This window comes from Apus apus, chromosome 9 (assembly GCF_020740795.1).
Source record: "Apus apus isolate bApuApu2 chromosome 9, bApuApu2.pri.cur, whole genome shotgun sequence".
In the NCBI taxonomy this organism is placed as follows: domain Eukaryota; kingdom Metazoa; phylum Chordata; class Aves; order Apodiformes; family Apodidae; genus Apus; species Apus apus.
In genome coordinates this window covers 14,773,772-14,796,300 of record NC_067290.1, presented here as the reverse complement: position 1 = coordinate 14,796,300, position 22,529 = coordinate 14,773,772, and the positions used below count along the sequence as shown (strand labels likewise).

The following is a 22,529-nucleotide window of genomic DNA, read 5'->3' as shown; positions in this document are numbered from 1 at the left end:
AGAAACTCCTACGTACACTTACAGAACAGAAAACCCCATTTCTGGCAACATGCAGCAACAAAGGTCTCTTAACACATTCAGGTGAATATTTGCTTTCCAAATAATTCCCCACACCTAAAGATATTCCTGTTTTTTGACTGCCTGCACCTCTATGTCTATAAAGAACAACAGTGAGGAGCAAACACGCCAAGTTGTTGGCCTCACAAACATGATTTTGTTACTTTGTTTTTTTTATTCTACACAAAATCAAGATGGCACAGGAGATGGGAGTGCTAAGTTTTTTCAAAACTGTCCCACCATTATGCCTTAATTTGCAGGCAGGAAAGATTCATATCTTGGTTTAAGTGAGCTCAGACTAAAGCAGCAGAAGCTTCTTGACTTTTGTCCCCATTTTTCCCTAGATATAACAGTGATAAGTGAACAGAATACCTTTCCATCCAATAAGTAGTATTGGAAATATTATTACAGCAATATTTGAATTATTAATTTAGCTGATAGTGGGAAAAAAGTTTGGGTATAAAAATCTTCAGCCTCTGTGATACTCCTGAACATATCCTTAGATTACCAAAGTGTTTGTTCTTATGTGTGTAACGACAAATTTCAGCTCAATGATGAACCTTTTCACTGGTCTGACACAAGAATTATAATTTAGATAGCTTTAAAAAATATCTATTAAAAGGAATATGAATTAATTTATAAAATAATTTTCCTATGAGCAATTAAAAAGTTACTTGAAAGGTAGTAATCTCAGATAACTATCAACCTGAGATACTTCAAACCTTACCCCAGGTTACCCTAGAGACAAGAATTCTATCATCCCAATTTTATCTCCCTGATTTATTCAGCCTCTCCATGTGCACAAGAAATACTTAGAAGCTGAAAGAAAGGATTTCTCCCTATTTCTCCATCTCATTTGTTAAGGCAACATAAGTTCCTGCCAAATTACATTATTCTTATTGTCCATATTCTATTGAGTGCCATGCTAATCAAAAGCATTTTATATAAAATGGGGTTGTTATTTATGAAATTATTCTGCCTCCTAATCAGACGGTTGTCAGAGATACTCCTCTTTCCTCTGGAAGTTGAGATAAAGAGCTGGTTTCTGCTGATTTGAGATGTGCCATTTCAAATGTCAGTGGCAAAAGAGCCACCAGAGAGGGCTGTGCCCCTCACCAACCCCTTATTTCATGAAGAGCCATAATTTAAGTCAATATTCACAGATTTGGGAAGCGTACAACAAGTGAACTAGTAAGGTTACTGCTTTCCCAAAAATTGTTCTATCTGCTAGAGATATTTGTACCCTTTCAAGCCTTTTTAGAGGATTGAAATTATCTTTAGGCATCAAGTCAGCACTCACTGTAAGTAAGCTCCAGTGCACACTGAACATCTAGTACAAAGCTATAGAACAACTGCCTTTACATTCATGGGATTAAAACAACCTGTTCTTCTTGACTATTTTCTATATGGTACAGTAAAGATGCCCTTTTCTGTCTGTGAACATCTATCTTGGGACCTCATTTGCTCTTCTGAATACAATTCAGTGCCCTGTGGTCTGAAATATTTTTATAACATAACACCTATTATTCTAAAGCTGAAAAGATGGCCCATGAATAGAGTCCCCATGAATGGGAATCACTAGCAGGGCAAGTGTTGCTGGAGGGAATCCCCTCTACTCTCCTGAGTGAATCACCCTACAGACATTATGTTCTGTTGTACCTTTAGTTCGTCCTTGCTTTGGAAGTTGTCCAGTAAGTGCTGGAAATGAGTGTCTGACATCTGACGTAGCAAAGATAAAAGGCAGGAGACATATTCTCCCTGTTGACCAAATGAAAAACTATTTCATTCAGACAATCTGGAATTTCATAAATGTAAAACTCAACCTGGGGTAAGGTATAAAGGGAGGGGTCTGAAATGGCCCCAATGCCTATGAGAGGAAAGCTGACATGCACAGAGATTAAAAATACTGCATGTTAACAGTTCCTGAATTACTTGTAAGACACAGGAATACACCTCTTAGAGGCTCTTCCACAGATACCAGCTTTAAGGAACTTTTAACCAATCTTGTAGTCTGAACAAAAATAATTTAAAATTATTAATACAGAAATAAATGAATTGCCCTCCAAGCATGCAGTTTTTGACAATCACCTTTTTCAGTTACTGAATATATTATGTCTATCAAAGATGTGACTGCAGCTCATGCAGACATACCCAGAATTATTTAAACTAACAGACTGAGATACTTGAAACAGAACAGCCAGGACAGCACAGGAGCAGGATGGGCTACTGAGGGTGTTTGGAATCTTGTAAATATTTGTCTTATTAGTATTCACCAGGTTATGTGCTGCCATAGCTACAGTACCAGCAGCATTCTGGTAAGATATTCTGCATATAGTATGGGTAAGCCTACATGAGCTACAATTACATTTCTGACCTGCAAAGCAGATGCACCCTAACCAGTTACCACAGTATCCCAAAGTGTTTTCCAAAGATGAGCTCCCCCATTTTACATATCTGAAAGCAAAGCACAGAGAAGTTTAGCAATCTGTCCAAGACAGCAAACAAGGCAGTGCCAAGAATGTCAGGAGTATGTCTTTTGACTGCCAGTCCCTTGAACGACAGTATTTTTTTCTGTGACAATGAGCAATGTGGAAAATACACAAACTACTTTCTAAGCAGTATCTAGTAAGATTTGAGATATCACTGTGCTGTGAAATATAAATTCAGGAACAAATACAATGGGATTTCATACTTGGGACTGTGCATTGTTTTTGTTTCTAATTGGGTCAAGCATCTCTCCAGAAACTCTGACATAGTTTGTTCTGATAAATTTGTAGGGCTGAACTTCATTAGGAAAAAACTGTGCTCTCATATGGGAGGTTGCATGAGATAGGTAACAGTAAGTCAAATGGTAGGAGTGAAAGGAATTGAGCTATTACTGGACAGTTGCAAGCTACTGCCTTTCTTGTTTTGTGTCAAAGAACACGTCTGAAAACTACTAAATGCCTTGTTCTTTATTAGGAGTCTATCATTCGTTACTTTATCTGAGCTAACAGAAAAAGATACAATCTTTTCTCCTGTGTGAGCGGTGAACCTCAGTGCACATCTGCCCCCAACAACCTCTGACGTTTCAGCCATTTGATAAATAGCGGAAGTCTAAATAAAGGGATGTTCTGAACAACAGCCTAACATTCTGCCTTGTGCATTAGAGACTTTGACAAGCAAAAATAGACTAAAATAGGCTACAACAGAAAGGGGCAAGAAATCCAGAAAAGAAGAAAGCCGAACAGCAAAATTTCTATTTTTTTTTCTCCTCTTCTATTGCATGTCAAAGAAAATAATTCTTCCCCTAAGGCTTATGCTGGCTGTCTGGAAAAAAGTGGTGGGTTTTCCCTCTTTTTCCACCAAGCTCAACAGCTCACTTGAATTAGGACCTGGCAATTTCTTTACAAAAAGTATGTTGTGTTTAATTTGTGTGAAGTAATCAGTGAACCTGGGGAGAAGCTCTTCAGGGCATTAAGTAAAGGGGCTTGTCCACTGAGGATGACAGGTTTCTTGGTCTCAGGAATCAGAGCCTCACACAGCCCTTGGTGATACCTGTGTAGGGGTGAAGCCCATGGCAGCTACCCAGCTAACACATGCCTGAAGTTCTAATCAATAGCTCTCAATCACAGCTGCAAAGGCAAACAAGAAAATAACTTGGAAATGCACAAAAGCTTCCTGAGCTCCAGTGCATCCTGCAGACCTCACTACTGCACAGAAGAAGGAACAAATTTGTGGCTTATTAAGGGTAAGAGACAAAGCCCTAGGCATTCATGCAGCAGAGATGATAATGAGGTGCTGGTGGTGGTGAGGGACTGAACCAAAGGTTAGAGAAGCAGGAAATAGAAACTGATTGTTAGTTACTAACAGTGATTTCTGCTGTGCACTGCGGGCAACGCTGCCCTCTTACCGCCTCCTGAGACTGCGATTTACTCATGATTGTAAGTAGAGTTTGTAAAAGCACATCCAGGAGGCTCTCCACCATCATCTCAACCTCCTCCACGACATCTCCCTCCTATAGTAAGTGGTAAGCAAAGAGACAGAAACTGGAGTGAACGGAATTGGCCAAGACAGTTCTGCTGAGTCAGCCATACCACGCAGCCACCTCTACCATGGAGGTGCAGAGAAGTAAATTTGCCATTGATACTGTTGTGGTGCCAGTGTGCCTGCTACCTCCTCAATCCCTGATGGAAACACTCAGGGCCACAGCCATAGAGGTGAATCTATAATCAAAGGTCTGCATACAGCCTAGAAGAGAAGGCTCTGGGGAGACCATATAGCAGCCTTCCAGTACTTGAAAGGGGCTAGAGGAAAGCTGGGGAGGGTCTTTTCATCAGAGAAGATAGTGATAGGACAAGGGGTAAGGGTTTTAAACTGAGAGGGGAGATTTAGGTTAGATACTAGGAAGCAATTCTCCACTATAAAGGCGGGGAGGAACTGGAATGTGTTGCCCAGGGAGGTTGTTGATGCCTCATCCCTGGAGGTTTTTAAGGCCAGGTTGGACAAGGTTTTGTGCAACCTGGTCTAGTGGTAGGGGGGGTTGGAACTTGATGATCTTTAAGGTCGCTTCCAACCTTAATAATTCTATGATTCTACTCTAGAACACAATGGGATCAAATTAAGTTCAGGAACCTTTATTCTATGGCAGCATAATTTTAGCTTATTACATTGTACGTTTCATGTAATTTCTGTCACACAAAAGTAACTTGTAATTGGAAACACTCATTGGTATGAATTATATTTAGCACCATGAGCTTCCTCTTTTGGAGTCAGGTGGGGAAACTTCACCACCCTCTGATTGTGAGCTTTAGATGATCAAGTTACCATTTGAGATCAGAGTATTATGATCATCAGTGCTGGGTGTTTAAACTCAGCAGCAACTTCCAGAAGTAAGTGTGATTTCATTGATTGGATAATTTTAGAGTATTCTCTTAACGTGAGTCACAAAGTGCTAGTTACCGTCTCTTGCAGAACTGCAAGTCCTAGAGCTTTTGAACTCCACTGACATCCAAGTTCTGGGCTTGGATGAAGAAAATTAAACAGTGTCAAACCTGGTAAATGCATATGCTTTTTTCCCCTCCTAACAGCAAGAACACTGTGTAGTCAGACTGCTCTGAGTCACATACACAAAAGCAGACCCGCATTTCAGATGTTCTCCTGCTGATAGGAAGTTAGCAGAATTTTGTTTTCAAAATCTGTATTAACCTACAGAAACTTCATCCTTCACTTTACTGAATCAGTGGTGCAATTAAAATAAATAAATAAATCTAGCAGCAGATTACCAAAGAGCTGGTCTTGATTATGGAGAAGATACTACTGAGGATCCCAGAGCAGATAAGTAGCTCCTTCTGCTGCCGTAGGTGAAGGTGAATGTGGTGAAGAACTACAGGTAGCAGGATGCGCCGGGACTCTGAAAGAAGGAAAATCACATCACAGTTCTTCCAAAAGAGACTTAAATTTCAACCACCCCAATCATCAGCCTTTGGTACCCAAACAAGCCTACTGGTATATGGCATGTTTGATTACTTGGTGCAACTTCTACAGTACATGTTGTAGCACAGCACACTTCCACAAGCTCCATCTCAGGAATGAATAGTGCACCTAGGTTAAGGATTTCATAAATGTGGTAGAGGATGTTCTCAGTAGTGATACAGCTTGGAAACAACAGTTGTGAACTGATACTTTCTAATGTTGATTTCCATTGTGCAAACCCTTCCTCACTTTATGTATTGTCATGGCTAACAGAGCTTCTCAAATATAAGCCTCTTGGAAATGGGCTAATTCTTCTCTTTTAGCTGGCTGACAAATGTTGATCTTACTAAAGAAGGGAGAGCGGGTAGTAGCTGTAGAAAAAAGTAGCCAATGGGAAAAAAAAAAGGAACAGAGAAAAAAGTGGCAAGATGTCAGCAAATGGACTGTCATCCCTCGCTTCTGTTGAGTTCTGCTGACCTCATGCCTTGTGGTAAAATGTTTCCTTTGTTATCCCTCTAGGTTGGTCTTTAGGAGACTGATGGTTATTAAAGTATGCAAACTAGAGTCTTCTTATCTTAATTCTCATTTTTCTAACTCTTCAAGGCTGTTATGCCAGCCTTTATCAGCTTCTGGCATTCCTTAACAATCTTCCCTTAGTCATCAGCATCTACACAGTCATTTTTATCAACCTTTAGCAACTACAATTTATGCATGATGGATTTATAACCCTTTTCTACCATAGGGAAACTTGCAGGGTCCCCGCAGTGAATATCCGCAACGATGCTGCCGCCAAGATAAATAATTACCAAGATTATCAGCATTCAGTGATGAATTGTTTGCAACAAAGCAACTGCACGACGCATGTAACATGCTCCCGATCTTGTTCAGCAGCAAGACTTACCCTTAAGGTACCTGTGTCTTACCTGAGAAGGAGAAGAGGCGGCTGTCAACAGTGCGGGCAATGGACTGGAGCTTCACCACGTCCATGGACTGCCCGATGTGCACGGTGCTGGGCATGCTGCCCAGCGTGCCCCGCACGAACTCCGCCACTTCCTGCACCGTGAACATCTGCAGCAGCTCATCAAAGATAGCAGGGAAGGAGTTCAGCAAGGCAGCCTGCAGAAAGGAAAAGGAGAAACTGAGAATTCTGAGGTCTCTAACTGCAGCCAAACACAGTGACATCGAAACAATGGCACAACCACACCAAGGGTCAGCAGGAAGCTGTGGGACAGCTTTGGCTGGAGCTGAGGTTTGCAATACCTGAAGGCACAGTGAGCAAATCACACATATAAAAGCCAAGTGCTGCTGCAGTACTAAGTCTTATGATAAGCTGAGCCCATAGATACTGCAGGGCTTCAAAAGGCTGTATTTTAGGACACAGCTTATACAACTGAAAAAAAAAAGAGGTATCAGAAAACAGTCTATTCTTGTTGATTTATTTTTTTTTCAATAAATATAAAATGTGCTTCTGATTAGAGAGTTCTATACCAATTTTTTGCACTGAGCCACCACCTAAGACAGTTAAAACTCTTAAGAACGTGTTGACAGGCCCTTAACCATGGCAGAATGTTGTGTGACATGACCGTATTTCTGCAGCAGGGGTGGGGTGTGATTTCATGTGACGGAGGCATCACATCATGCAAGTATGTGTGCATGTGACTCTTGCAGCAGCGGATATTTCCAGAGAGCTGGAACTATCCTTGAGGGTGTTTCTTAAAGTGTAGAAACAATATCAGCACAAGAACAACAATAAAGTCAAACTCTTTATCTCTTATTTCACTCTTTGTCAAAGAATTTCTGCAAAACAGTAGAAAATTCCATGCACTTCTCTATCCTCAAGTTCCACAGTTCCATAACTAACAACTGCCACACACCTCTGCTGTTTTAGAGTTCTTCTCTTTCTTCCTCTACATCCTGCCCAAGGTCCATACCTGTTTCCTCATTGTAACTACTTAAATCCCTCGACAGTTTCTGTCTGGAAGTGCTGCAGAGTCTGGTGTTGATGCAGCTGCCTTCCTCCCACCTGCCGCAGCCCCCCATGCACAGACACTTCCCTCTTCCTGTGTCCACCTCCTTTGTCTGAAGCTCTCCACACAAACCACACTGATTTCCTGCAGTAGTTCAGATTTACAAACTTCCTTGCAGATCTCTGTTCAGCTTTGCCCTTCTACCTTGCCTCTCCATCTATCAGTATTTTCTTCTATGCTGCAAGTTCTCCTTTCCTCAGAGATGTTTTTCCTCAGAAATGTTCTCATTCATAAACGTGTCTGTACCTCTCCCGTGCTGGCTGACACTTGGCGTTCCTCTCCTAATCCCATGGAACATACAGCTTCTTTCTTTGCCAAGTCTTTCCTCCAAGTATCTTTTCCTACAAACGGTGATACCTATTTAATAGCCTTTGAGCAAAGTCTAAGTTATTTTTATAACTAACACTGTAGAGCCCATTAAATTATTCTGAATATAAATTTACCTCTTTCTTCTTCGCACTCGTTCTCTCTCTCAATGTCTTGTTACAATCAATTCAGATTACACAAAACCCCACATAGCCTCCTGGGTGTTGTCACCTATTTGTTGCTACATACATACAATGTACTAACAAGATAAATATGAATTATTTAAATAGCTCGTGGTACTCTTTGAAGGCTATAACAGCCACAAATCCAGTCATCATCTTTATCTTTGGGATAATAAAAGTGAAATTACAATATTGGCCCAACAAATCCTAATAGTTTTCCTAAACTTGTTCCTAACTACTACTATAAAGCAGAAGGATTTCTTTGGTGATTTAGGATATCTTGTAGCAATCGAAGGATTTGTATGGGATCTCTTCAGGAAGCTTTGGAGCCTCTTGAAGAACAGCTACATTGTATCATCAGTTCCTTGGAGGGCCCTTTTTTGTACAACACCCTAAAATACGCTGGAATATCACTCATGTCACACTAACTGCCTGAAAGGAAGGACATAATCAGTTTTACTCTCATTGCTGGAAAGAACTATATTGAGATCTCTCTAATATCCTGGACAAGAGGACAAGTGTGAAGAAAATTATGTTTGCCAGTGCCTCAAGCATTTCTGCAGATATTTAACAGTTGTCCAGACTTCCAGAACTAGTACATAATCTTGACTCTCCTGAACAATTGGATGCCTATAATCTTATACACACCCTGAGTACTCTCTTTGCAGTGTGTGGATGCCATAAGCTGTTCCATTAATTACTGAAATATTCCACCTTTCCTAGTTTTAAGATACCAGCTATTTAAATACTAAATTCCAGTTTATATGCAGGAAAAGAGGGTTTGGGGTAGGGAAAAGGGATTGATTTGGAACATTCATGATGAAACACTTGTGCAGTTCTGGGGATCATTACTTACAGAATTAAATGACGGCCTTGAAGTACCACCACCTTTTTGTGGGGCACATGTCCCAGCTCCGCTCGCCTGCCCTCCAGGCTGAGAGGCCTATGGGGCAATTGGGATCAAGGGGCAACAACATAGTGGCAAGGGGGAAACAAAAAGCAAACTTTTCAAAGATTAAAGAAGGACAGACTTTACAAGTTATAAAAGTCCAAAGTAAGAAATACCATAGTGAGAGAAAGGAGGGGGAAAAAAAAAAGAGACAAAGAAAATAAGGGGAAATAACCCTATCCTCAACTCTGTTCTCCCTCTGTATTTGTGATAACACAAGAGAAAAACAATCACAGAACCCTGAACATTCTGTACTCACAGGCTGTTTCCACTCACTGTCACTTTGCGTGCGAAATTCTGTGCACTGATTTCTGGCTCATCTTATTATACCCACTAATGGGGGATTAAATAAAAGATTAGAGCAGCTGTTCTCAACATCTTTCAGAGCAGCTTCTTAAGAAAGAGATCACACTGCTGGCAGCTTCCCTAACTACTGGAGTCATTCATGTTTGTTGCAGCATTCACAGCAACTGCTTCTTTGACAAACCACAGTAAACTCTCAAAACATCTGTGATTAGTAAATTAGTGATTACAAATCACCTTCATATTACCAGGAAGTTCTAGGTGGTCCATTCTGACATCCTGTGAGCTGAGGCACACTCAAGACATTAGACATTACCATGTAAAAATTTCAAACACAGAAGCATGTCATTTAGTACAATAGTCTTTAAAATACAAAACAAAAGTTAGCAGCATCCTTACTCACTTTGAGTAGGATCTTAAGCCCACAGAAGTCTTCCTGAAGTCATCTGGGCCATATTCAAAATAATATCTTAAATATGAGTGCGGGTATTAGCGTGTGCTTGCAGTCAGGCTGCATGTGATTCTGACAGAAATTTTCAAGTATGCTGGAATGAAATGTCTCTGCCTGTGAGCACATCAGTTGAACTTCTCTGCTGTGACAGCTGCGACCCTGGGCATTGACCTGAGCTACGACAATTAAGATTGAAATTTCTTGAGGCCAACCCTAAGGCATATGAATGAGAGACTTGAAAATGCAGTTTACTTTTGTGAAGAGTAAAAATTGTATTTTCATGTGGCAAGTCACTTTCCTCTTGAGAGTTCACAGCTCAGCTCATCTGCCTCTGTGAAGTGCTGCAAACCTGCTTCTCTAAGAACATTACTTGGCTATGTCATTTTCCAAGTATCATCAGCTTGTTAGAGGGGGAAAACTCCACTCATCTGCTTTTAATCATTACATACCCATATATACTACCTGTGCAGGAAATAGCTGCCTTTTGGCTTGCCAGGTGAAGTGTAGAAAAGAGCAAACCTGTGTGAAGATGAGAGTCTCGGAGCTCCTGCTGTCCAGGCTGAGCACAAATCTGATGGACTGGAAAAGCTCCTGGATGCTGGAGCGGAACTGGTCCTCCTCCATTCCACAAGTAGCTCTGGAGTAAAGGATCCGAGATTGGACAATGAACTTGAAAAGATATTCCAAGGCCTTAAGGAGCAGGAGAGGGAGGAGATTAAGACAGAGAAAAAGAGAGAAAGAAAAATAAAGGAGCTTTAAAGAGAATCGGGAAAGCCTCTAGGTGCATAATAACTAAATTCTTCAGCTTTAGAAAGGAGAAGGAAAAACAGGTTTTGTAAGTTACATAATTCAGTTAAGGAAGAGCTACTCATAGGCAAGTAGCCATTCTCAACCAATAATCCCTGTTACTAGTATGTCCCACTAACGAATAAAGTATGCATTTAAGTCAAACAGACAAATTTAAGTTACATAATTCGAGGAAAATCTTGGTAAAGATAAGAATTCTAGTTTTCTCATGACTTGGCACAGTGACTGTGTCTGAAGAAGCTATTCTCCTGTTTTCATTCACATTTTACCTTTAGTTACATGAGGTAGCTAATCTAGATTAAGGTAAATGGACAGTGAATGGAACAGAAGAAGGGTTACCTGGAAAAAGGAGAATCTACTTTTCAATATGAACACAACAGCAAGGTTCACCTTTTTTTCTGGCAGATACATGTACAAACAGAAATAAATGCAGAAATAGAAGAGGAGCAGCATGTGAAGCCCTCAGGCAGCCCGTGACAGCAGCAGTGCTGTGCTGAGCATCTTTCTGCTTCGAGCTGAGGTAAGTTAAAGTGTCTCTTTTATCGTCACACATGAAACCTGGAGAGCACCCAGCAGAGGGAGAATAACCTGCTCAGAGATGACATTTAACACCATTATACAATGTGTGATAGATGCTGCAGTCGTGAAGGACTGGCAGATGGGATTGTTTTGTAGTCGAGTGGTAATTTGCTCTATGACATGTCTAGATTAAGTCTGAATTTGCAACCTAAGCATCCTCAACTAAGATTTAGTAAATGGCTTTATTCAGAACTCCATCAGCAGTGTCAGGGAAGAAAAATACATTGTTCTGTGTGTATCCTTTAACAAGTTTACCAATCTATCAAAGGTTCTCACAGATACTAATGCAGCAATTTAACACTGCACACAGCCAACAAGGCCTTTTTGATCACTTGGTGTACACAGCTGTCAACACTGAAATGTACTAAGTACCAGTCACATGTAGACTTCACTCCTTCCCTTACTGCTTAACATGATATATCATGAAAGCAGGATTAAGGGAAGACATGATACACAGTTTGATGGTAGGCTCAAAATTCAGCACAGGAAACAAAAAAGGCTGGAGCTTCAGTAATCAGTCTATACAGAACCACTAGTAACATTCCACTGTACTGGCTGGAAATTATTCTTGTCCTGCTTTACTGTTTGGAAACTGAAAGTTAATAAATAAAATTTTTGCCCTCATCAGGTATTTCTGCATCCATAAGATATCCCTCACTGAACCATCACACTATATGCAGGAATATGCAATGTTATCTTGTATGCCTGAGAATGTCACAGCTTTAAGGCCAGAGAATGGGAATGTGAAATTCCTCATAAAGCCATCACAGATTTCAAAATGCTCCTTACAGCCTTGTTGTTTTCAGGAACGATGGAAACTGTGATAATTTGGCAGTACATTATTTATACTTCTGTACTAAAACATGTCCCAGTGAAGCTTCCTTAGACCAAAGAGCCTCACTGAAAAATAACACTTTATATTTCTGGATAGTTTCCAGACAAAAGTCAATTGGTTCAAAAGAGTCAGCTTTATAAGGTTAACATCTCTACTGCTAACAACAAATAAAGCAAGACAAGTGCTTGTACAAGATGTTTTATAGGTTGGGTATAGACAACCATAATTCTAACCTGAAAGCTCATAACTTTAATGTGAAGATTGTTTTGCAATGAATCAGAGGACTTATGTATGAAAGTCTGTAATTCCCTGTTGAAAGTGAAACCGCAGACTTCCAGAGACACGGCATGTCCTTGGCACAGACAGCCTAAGCTGGTGCCTAGAATGAACCCTAGAGTTCAGTGTATTTGCAGACACATGGCTGAGATGGTAAAAACATAAACCAAGTCTCATTATGACCCCTTCTGTATCCCTCATTCATGTAAAGCCCCATAAAAATGGTGTGCAGTACCTCAACATCTCTAAAAAAATATTGATTCATGTTCTGTGTGGCTCAGCTCCAGAACAGTGATATGAAGATGAAACTTCATGAGGAAGAAAAGGTCTTGATTTTCCAGTGGGTTCCTCAATTTAGGGAAAAACCACCTGGGATTCTACTACTGGAAGGTACCTGAAGATGAAATGGCATGTCCTAGAGACACTTCCTAAGTTTTGCCATGACTAGCATGTCCATACATGGACACTTCATTACAGAATTCAGGCACAGCTTCATCTGGATGCAGCTGAAGTGGAGCTTGTTACAGAGTGTAAGAAAGGAACATGATGCCATGTGTAAACACCTTGCACAGGTAGAGACATCCTTTTGGTTATAGTTCCTCCAAGTTTCATAGACGTTTTTTGAGAATTAAGAGCAGTCTTGAAGGTTGTAATTAATTTCAGAAATAGTCTAGAGCACCACTGGAAACAAAGATGGAAATCAACTGCTTTCCTGTAATGGAAGAAGATAAAGCCCTTAGTTTGGGCCTCCAAGATATACCTGCAAAGGCAACTGTCTGAGTTAGATACGACAGCAGTGTCAGTGGTAGAGGATGCACAGTTAGGTCTGCAGAAACTGGTGGTAATTTTAATTCCTGTGCTTGGAAAGACTCAGGCTGTCAGGTCTTCAAATTGACTTCACTCTTGGTGGGAACAGCTACTTCCTAGGCAAGCACTTGAGATTCCCAGTAAGCAAAGAGCTGCCTTGGAATCCTTGACAGGATGTACCTTATTCACAAACAGTATGTTGAATAACCAAGCTTCTGGTAGACATTCCAGCTTTCATATTCTTAGTATTTCTGAAAAGGACTACTATGAAATTTAAAAAATGCAGACCACACAGGGACAATATCATACATCTCTATCTGCTGCATCACATACAGCACTAATGAGTTCTTTGAAAGGGAAGAAAACCTTCTAGAAGTCATTCCAGCTAGAGATCTTCCTCTCATCTCATAATTTTAATAGGTTTCTTTGTAATTGAATAAAAAAAAAAAAAAAAAGGAAGGATAAGGACAAAACTAAATAGAACAAGAAAGGATATAATTTATTGAAAAGACATCTTTGCCCCATTTTTACCACTGTGATCTGTGGGTGAAAAAGTCTTGCAAAGAAGTTTCTAAGTATTTAAATATCTACAAAAGGCAAAGTAAACTCTGGTATAATGCCCTTGTAAGTACCAGGATATGCCCTTGACAGGAAATCTTGAAAGCCAGCTGATGGCTCTGATATCATACCATTCAAATGGAACCAGGATTCTAAAAAAACTAGAACTTACTTCCTCAAAAATACTGACTAAATTAGACCAAAGGAGGCAAAACAAAGAAAAATAAAATCACAAGTAGAAAAAAAAAAAAGTGCAGCCATAATAAAGTCTGAAATATATGCCAAGATACAAGCATAAATACACTTACAAGGAACAACCTCTGACTTTCCCCAGTTGTTCCCAGGAATTAAAGGAATAGTCTATATTCATGTGCCCTGACTGAAATGCTTGAACATAAGCCTACCCAGAGTAAGAAGGCACAGATGGACATTCACTCAAAGAAAAATATCTTCCTGCAAATTTTGGAACTGTATTTACATACTTGACACACAGTCTTTTTTACAATTACACATGGTAAAAACCTAATTATTTTCTGATTTCTCTGTAATAGTGCCAAAAATATTCCCTTTGTTTGACACGCCATTAGAAAGCTGTGCCTTCCTGAGAGATCCTGCTCTCATCATGGAATGGCCATACAGGTCCTGCACAATGAGAGTTGCCAGAATTTCCATCCAGTTAAAGGCTCATTTATCTGCTTCTTAAAATACTCCAGCACTTCAATTGGTAATACAAGGAAGCTGTGTCACAGCCAGAAATGACAAGCATATCTTTGTTCCACAGCACCCCTGCACAGGACATTTAAAATAACTGCTTTTTGAAGTGCAAGGTGTAGCCCACATTTAGAAATGGCCAGTATATATATACTCCATGTAAGTCCCACTTAAATTCTCAACAGAGCTTCAAAAGGACTTAAGGAAATGTAATTCTTCCATGTTTTTGTGCACAAGAGTGGATCTCCTCCTAAAATTAAAATTTTAGCAAAATAATTAAACAAAAAGTCTGGTTAAACAAGTAAAATCTCAGTGCCAGACTACCCTTGGTTTTATCTACAGTTTCCCCAGCCCTTTTGTGGTCACAGATGGAACAGACACACAAAAACTTCCATTCAGTACATACTCTCATTGCCTCCTGGATGTGGTCTTGGCGCACGAGCTCAGCTGAATGGTCCATGTACCACTTCAAACAGCGGATCAGTTCTCTGGATATAAAAGAATGAAGAGGAACCTTCAGCACTATTAAATTAGTCAGGCAACAAACATTCTGGGTTTTAGGGAGGAATCTATCAAACAGTCTCATTTCACTCCATTTCAGTGCTCAGCTCTAGCCGTCCTAGCTGCAGGATTTCCATAATGTATGTGTTTAAGTTTCAAAACCAGAAATTGACTCAGACCATGAGGAACACTAAGAGGGCATAAAAAAAGATCTTATTAAAGAGAGACCTTTGATAAAGACATGCAATATATTTCCAAGACCAAAACATGCTTCTTTTTTTTTTAAATAAGAAATTTCAGGTGTCCTCTAAATAAGTTTTTGGAGACTAAGATCACAGGAAATAGAAGCATCTGTTTTCCTAAGTACACAATATCACTTGGATTAACTTAAAGAGTTGTATTAAAAGCGGGTTTTATTTCAGGCATCAGACTACCAAAAATAATTTGTTTTTTCTGAGAGAAGTGATTATTAACACAAAGCAGAACACCTTTTTATCCTCTGAACATGAATATGCCTTCTAGTGTTGTACAGTATCTGCAGTTTTTTACCTGCCATTGACAGAGTATTTTTCATTTTTTAAAATTACACTAAATGTGAATGGCTTAAAATAATCAAAACCATTTTTATGCTGCTTTTATTGTTTATTGTGGCCAAAGATAGAATATTCTCAAATATACAAAAGAAATGGTCTAAAAGAAAGCAAAAGTAGAACCCTGAATGCTGGATGTTACTGCTTTAAAAAATCTCCCTTATTTTCTGATGCAAAACTTTAAAAAGAATACTGGAAAATAAAGCAGAATCTTCAAAGTGGCAGTGAAAATTTAAGTTTCTGACCTACTGAAATGATACATTTATGGTAATCAAATAGAACATCTTCTTATGTGTATACCTGCCTACTTAGCAAGTGGAAGTTACAACTAGCTCTAAGCTTTCACACAAGCCTTATATCCCAACATCCTTAGCACAAGAAATGCTTATACACTTGGGAGCTCATTAGTATGGACTGATCATGAGTTGTTGCTGAGTGACAGTTAAAAAAAAGAAAGTAAGATTTTCCAGTTGAGAAAGGCAAGGTAAGTCTGCTCATTCTTAGCCACAGGTGACATTCAGCAGCTTTTCTCTACAAGCGTGCTGGAAAACTTTCATCTGAGTGGTTCTACTTTTGGAAACCACTGTTAACATGCAGGTTATGATTCTGATGGTGGCATCACTCAAAAGCTTGCTAATACCCTCTCCTGGAGCGATGGATAAACAAAACCTACTTGTAAGCCAGTGCTCCTGCAAAGTGCTTTTGAATGTAAGTGTCCATCACAGGTCGAAAATGAAAATACTTGCTGTCACGCAGCAGATTGATGATGAATACCTGTGGGAGATGAAAAAGTGAACCCATACTGAAGGAAATGGCACGTTGTTCACACTGTTGCTAGGTTTCTGTAAGCAAGTTAGACAAGGTAAGGAACAATGAAACATATGAGCTTCTTTAATCAGTCAGTAGTTGTGTTATTAGATGTTTTTAGACATTAGGTGTTATTGTGTTTGCTTCTCCCAAGAGTGAGCAAATATTGCTGCCCTCGCATCTGTTCAGGCCATCCTGCCCTCCTCACCCAAGATTATTACAAAAGACATAAGGCTGGAGGCAGCTGAATATTTAATATTTCATGGAAGGAAAACACTAGCAAAAATGATAGCAAAAAATCTAAAACTCACTGAGCATGAGATAAAGTGACAATTCAGCAGCTTACCAAAGACTGAAAGACCAACAGACCATACTTTTCTGTGTTGTCGTCCAAAACTACGAACAAGGTGTCAAGAATATCTTGTAGGAACTAAAATGAGAGGAATAAAAAGAGAATTTCAATTTAACTTGCATTCAAAAGAAGGTTATTTCCCCCCTGCTTGAATTATTTGGTACATGTTGATATCTTTGTGAAACACTTGCCAAGGACAAACTACTTCAGATTGATCCATATGACATGACAGATTTTAATTTGTTCTTACTAAGAAGAATTTCTCTCTTCACAAGAAACATTTCTAAACAAAAATTTATAAAAATCAACAAAAAAGATGTACTGCATGACTGATTTGTAAATATAACTGCATATTATATAACTTTGTAAATATATATAACTATGTAAATGCAACTTCCACTGTAAACTGACTAAACAAACTGTGACAAAACAACTCCATTCTGATATCATTGGAGTGATTCAGACACTGCTTGACATTAAATTTAAGACTTGGAAGTACATTAGCTGCTGCTCCAAATGGTGTTTAATATTGAAAACTTTTGTTGTGTGACAGAAAGTAAAGCTTTTCTACCAGGCATTAATTGGGTCAAGTTACATATTGCCAGTTGTTTCTTTCATCCATAACACTGCAGCTTACTCAGTGCTGACATTTGTGATTTTCTTTCCTGAAAGAACAGTCCTCAGAAAGAATGACGGTGAAGAAGAACGCTGAAGATCAAGCAAACTGCACATTCTCTTATGATATTTTAATCTACTCTAATTAAATTTTTTATGCAGAAAACAAGAAATAAAATTTAACAATTTATCAAGTCTCAGAAAGGATAAAATGTATTTTTTTCCTGAATTATTGCATTCTGTTCTTCATATCCCAATGCCAAATGGCAGCTGATTTAGGGAGGGAATAAATTATTTCTCCCCTTGGAATAATTTAATCCATATCTTTTTATGATTTCTCTATAAACCAGACACTTGTACTGCCCTGCAAACAAAATGTACAAAACATTCTTGAAGAATTCTTACATAAACAAGGTATTGTCACCTTCTGTTACTGTTACAAATTTATAACGAATATTAACATTCAAGATAGGGTGACATTCAAATTAATTACAGTGTCTTTAATCATAAACTGCTAATTAAGTAATAGGATTTCTCTTTAGTTTAATCTCTTTGTTTGCCATTACAAACCATCTCCTTTTCATAATGGATTTATAGAAATAGATTCTAAGGAAAGTTCTAGATGACCTTTAAGGTCTCTTCCAACCATAACCATTCCGATTCTCAGCACACGTTAAATTATCAGAGAGGTAACTGGAATATAATTTTTTATTTTTGCTGAGACCACAAGTATTCAAAGGCATTTTAAAGTTCCTTTGACTTAAAGTTCAGGTCACACAAAGGACTGGCATGTAGAGCAAGAGTGGTTACTAAACACAATGAAATTCTCAGATAGGAGATAGATGACTGACAGAAATGCTGGAGAGCAGCTGGTGCTCTAGACAACAGCTCCTATTCACAGTGCTGGGACAGGAACCTGGGTTTGCAGGATGGGCCACAGGCCACTGAGCAAAACTTAACTTTCAGGGTTTCACATTTCTTTCTCCTCTACACAGACATTTGGAATGTATTTGCAAAACAAAACTATAGATCACCTTTAATAGCTGTTTGAAAAAGCCAACTTTTCTGAACCAGCTCTGTTTTCTTCACTCTCTAAGTGACTGACCACTCTTAATTTAATTTGAGAGCAATTTCAGAGACTGTCCTTTAAAAAACACCGTTGGAGCAGGTAAGTCTGCACAAAACACCACAACCAGTGGCTGTCTGCACCAGCAAGTGTCAGCTCAACATGAGTGGGTCTAAAGAGTGGAACAATTGGAGCTGACTCCCTGATACATGCAGCACATGTAGGTGAGGGAATGTCACTAAGGATCAGCTCTATATTGACCCCAAGGACAGTTTGCCCATTGTGTTTTACATCAAAATAAAATCCCAGTTCATACATTTGAGAATTCACAGGGTGAATCAAAAGGTACAGAAGAAGGAACATTCAGAAATGCATTGCAGGTCTGCATTCCCTTGTGATCACAGATACATCCCAAGGCTGCTATTTCATGTGGTACCTTAACAATTTCCTCGCCACTGACATGTCTTAGTCTTCCTAGAATATCCATCACACGATCTGGGTAAGCTTTCCACTTCAGCAGGGCAAGCAAATCCACTGCAGAACAGTGAGAGAAAGAGCTTGAGTCCATACACAGAGGGAATAACGGCAAACCCAAACCCACCAGAGATTCATTACGTTGCACTTCGGCTCCTTGCAGTTCACACTTCTCAGAAAAAAAAAGTAAATACAGGAAAACAAGAAGGAAAATAGGGAGTAAATCCAATGCTACTAACAAATAAATGAATAGAGAAATGATGAAGTACTTTAAAAAGAATAAGGACTGCATTTTCCCCACATGTGACTGGACACTGCACTGTGGACAATCCACTTTCGTCTTCCCATGCTTCAGGGACGTTGCCATAGCAAAGTTTTATTTACTTAGAAACTCCAAAAAAGCCAAACAAAACAAACTTTGGGCTAACATTGATTTTTTTGTTTTTCAATCATTTAATGAAAATGAGCTCTGCTTTAACGTATTAACCTTCTCTTGCACTTAGAGTAATGTCTGATTTCTCTGCCATCTATCAATATACTTATTTCCTCAAAAACAGTTTCTGCTCATTTCAACAATGTTAGTAAAAAAACCCAACATACATATAATGAAATTATAACAAAGGAGTGTTTTAGTAAAATAAACAGAGCACAGGCATACCCATCTTATATCCCTTTTTCTGTTGCCTTGGGCAATTTAAAAGGTTCAGCTACTTACCATTCTGGGTCAGTTTGGTAGAAGAAAGCTGCGTGGAGACTGAAAAGGTCTCTTTGGTGCTGCGTTGGAAGATGAGGCTGGATGGGATGTTGGGGCAGCCGTTGTAGTCCTCTTTGCAGCAAGGCAGCCCCAGGTACAGTGCGTGGTTGTTAAACGTGCTGTTCTCATCACACTGCAGATACAGGACAAGAAATGCAAGTGTATCCCATCTATCTCATTGCACATACTCACACTCTGTCAGCAATTGCCTAACAGTACTTGTATTGCTCTTTGGGGTGCACAAAAACACTTCTAATAAAAAGCTGTGCTTACTGCCTTCGGGGCCTGCACATACCCAGAACAGACCCAGCTCTAGAAAGTGTGGTCTCCTAAACACTGACTTGTTAAAACTTCCAACTGTACAATTATTGCTGCTGTCTGAAAATCATACTGAAGAAATAAACCAAGGCAAATTTTCAGGAAGCAAAAAACCCAAAAAACCCACCCAAACCCCTTGCTACAGGGTTGCCAAGCTGTAGCTCTGCAACATGATGTGTTTGAAGCACAGCATTAACTTCATAATATAAAGTACAGAGTAACACTAGTAAAACTGCTGACTGCTCATAAACACTAATGTGTTTGAATTCAGAATGGACAGGATTAACGGGAGCTCAGTCATCATTATCTGAAGGGAAAAGGTTGGCTCTGCCTAGCACAGGAGCCTGTACCCATACCTAAACATGTGATTTCAGTTTTATAAAATTCTGCAAGTACTATTCATCTGTTCCTCACATGCTTCCAAATAAGGGAAATAAAAGATAATCTAATGACCAACTGAAGTAGAGATGAGTAGGTGAGAAGTCTGCAGAGAAAAACTGGTACCTTATAAACATAAAGCTCATGGATATCATCTGACAAGGTAGTGCCATCATCTCTCATCAGTGGAGTGAACGCAAAACCAAAGAGCTTCTTTTCTCCCTTGTCTTTTGCTGTAGCAAGAGATAGAAATAAGGAATTATATTTGTACATGTTCTGCCTGTCCATATATAGCACAAGGATATTCACTAAGTTCTCTACATGCCTAACAAAAAGCAGACAGGTTACGTACGAAACAACATCAACTAGGTCTGTTTTTATGCAAATGATCAACAAGCCTCAAAACAAGCACAAACATGCTGAACATAGTAAAGTATAAAATATACACGTTGTAAAGAAAACATTCTACAGGAAAATGCAGCAAAAGCACAGCAGGGGAGAACATCTGCACCATGTATTGCCCCTTCAATGACTGTTCACACTGGTTTTAACTTGCAGTTTAATAAATATGGCAACTGGCTGATTAGCAGTGCATCTCCACTGTATTTTAGGGTGGCACCTCCTTCCTGCCTTCCACCCAGTAACAGCCCTACCCAAATATAAATTGACAACAGAAAGATCTCAAGCTTTTTTAGTTATCTGTTGGTTATATTTTGCACTCACTGGAACAATGTCTGAACTCAAACCGGAGGTGGGACCCACGGAACCTGTCGATAGGGATGGGCAGCTTGATGATTTCCCCCCACCGAGGGCTGTTGTTGTGGTAAAGGACAAAAGAGTGGTAAGCACTCCTGCTTGGCTCTCCTGAGCCCAGGCTGATGCAGTCCTGGAACAAAAGAAAACAATTCTAAGATTAAAAGACATCACATCACTACAGCTGAGTCATTTTATTACACAGTGATAACCTTTCTATAACTCATATCTTCCTGTAGGCATAAAGGAAGAGTCAGAAGCAGAAATCCAGACACAATGAAATCTGAATTTTTCAAGAGATCTTTAAACTGTTTTGGATCAAAGTATGAGCTAGGAGACTTGGATGAACTCCAGTATCTTAAGCTATTGTTTAAGCTAAGTTTGCTATCAAGTCTAGAATAGATACAATAAACATGTAAGTCCAAATATATAAAGATGAGTTAAAAAAAAAAAAAACAACAAAACAAAAAGGACCTAATAGGACATCAATTGTACTATGAAACTTTCCTGAAAAGATTGTTTTATCAGATTTCTGCTTCAGTATCACAGTTGAGAACTGACATCTGAACTTTATAAGCTCTTAAAAATGTTGGTCTTTTGAAACTGCAACCATCCAGCATCACCCAGAAAATTCTGATGCACTTAATTCACTAGTGGTAAGGAAGGAATTTCTTTTGAATAGTCATCACCTAAAAATGTAATGGGATCTAAATTTCTGATTTTAGGTATAAAAAGCTCAGAGATTTTGGCCAATGTGTGTAATCTCAAAATAGAGATGAAGAAAAGCATGAATTTTTAATGTTTTGGAAATACAGAAATCCTTAGTCAGAACATCAGCTAAGGAAGTTAGGAGAAACACTGAAGGCCTGAAATAAGGACAGTAAAAGGTCCTCTGTAATGAAGAGGTGGGACAGAAAGTACATTTATTTCTTCTAAGCACTAACCCACGTTCTAGACCTAGTGCTTACAAAGTGATTCAAAAGATACAAGATCTTACAAAACCATTCAGAAAAAGAAGACAGCTTTGAGATTCTCCACTTTCAGCATCTGTAAGGATAACGCATCCAGGAAGAAACAGAAGCTAAGCAGACCCAGAATGACACATGCATTATAAATTCTGGCATTAAAACACTCCACATGGAATAGTACTGTGACAAGAGGCACTACTGGTCATCTCCCCAAGGCATCTCTAAATCCCATCCCTTGGAAATACCAAAGATGTTGATTTGATTCTTTCTTCTGTAATCAAGGGACAATCAAGGCAAGTATATTCCATTAACTGGACCCAGTTAGTTTGACCTGTGGTAACATTCTTCTGGCTTTGATAAAGTTAATAATTTGTGAAAGAGCCCAAAAAGAAACATAAGTTATTGGGAATTTTGGGATTCAATGCAAGAACAGTCTCTCCGAACAGAATCTCAGATTAAAACTGAGTATTTCCTGTGTAGAAAAATTCTACTGTCTGCATGTTTGAAATACAGTGAACCTTGGGGACCATTAGATGTCCTTGACAGAAAGTATCTTTGTTGCTCTGACTGCAGCTATACAGTGGAGCAATAGCATAAAAATGGGTATCAAGATTTTTCTTCTAAATATGTGGTTAAATTTAAAAAACAAAG

At 39.1% G+C, this 22,529-nt stretch overlaps 1 protein-coding gene across 11 annotated transcripts in view; it reads right to left on the bottom strand.

Annotated features, from left to right (window-relative positions):
- The window catches only part of DOCK3 (dedicator of cytokinesis 3), a 180,485-nt gene that overhangs the window by 45,938 nt on the left and 112,018 nt on the right, over positions 1-22,529 (bottom strand). For 10 of the 11 annotated variants that reach the window (XM_051627123.1, XM_051627129.1, XM_051627124.1 and 7 more), the window contains 12 exons: positions 20,881-21,043; positions 20,284-20,390; positions 19,423-19,594; positions 18,670-18,767; positions 16,547-16,630; positions 16,067-16,167; positions 14,709-14,790; positions 10,249-10,419; positions 6,435-6,627; positions 5,322-5,449; positions 3,908-4,054; positions 1,717-1,815 (listed from right to left, as the gene is read on the bottom strand). In XM_051627123.1, the coding sequence (XP_051483083.1) occupies positions 1,717-1,815; positions 3,908-4,054; positions 5,322-5,449; positions 6,435-6,627; positions 10,249-10,419; positions 14,709-14,790; positions 16,067-16,167; positions 16,547-16,630; positions 18,670-18,767; positions 19,423-19,594; positions 20,284-20,390; positions 20,881-21,043 (1,545 nt within the window). The remainder of the gene's footprint in view (positions 1-1,716; positions 1,816-3,907; positions 4,055-5,321; positions 5,450-6,434; positions 6,628-10,248; positions 10,420-14,708; positions 14,791-16,066; positions 16,168-16,546; positions 16,631-18,669; positions 18,768-19,422; positions 19,595-20,283; positions 20,391-20,880; positions 21,044-22,529) is intronic. The other variant, XM_051627126.1, reaches the window with a different exon arrangement.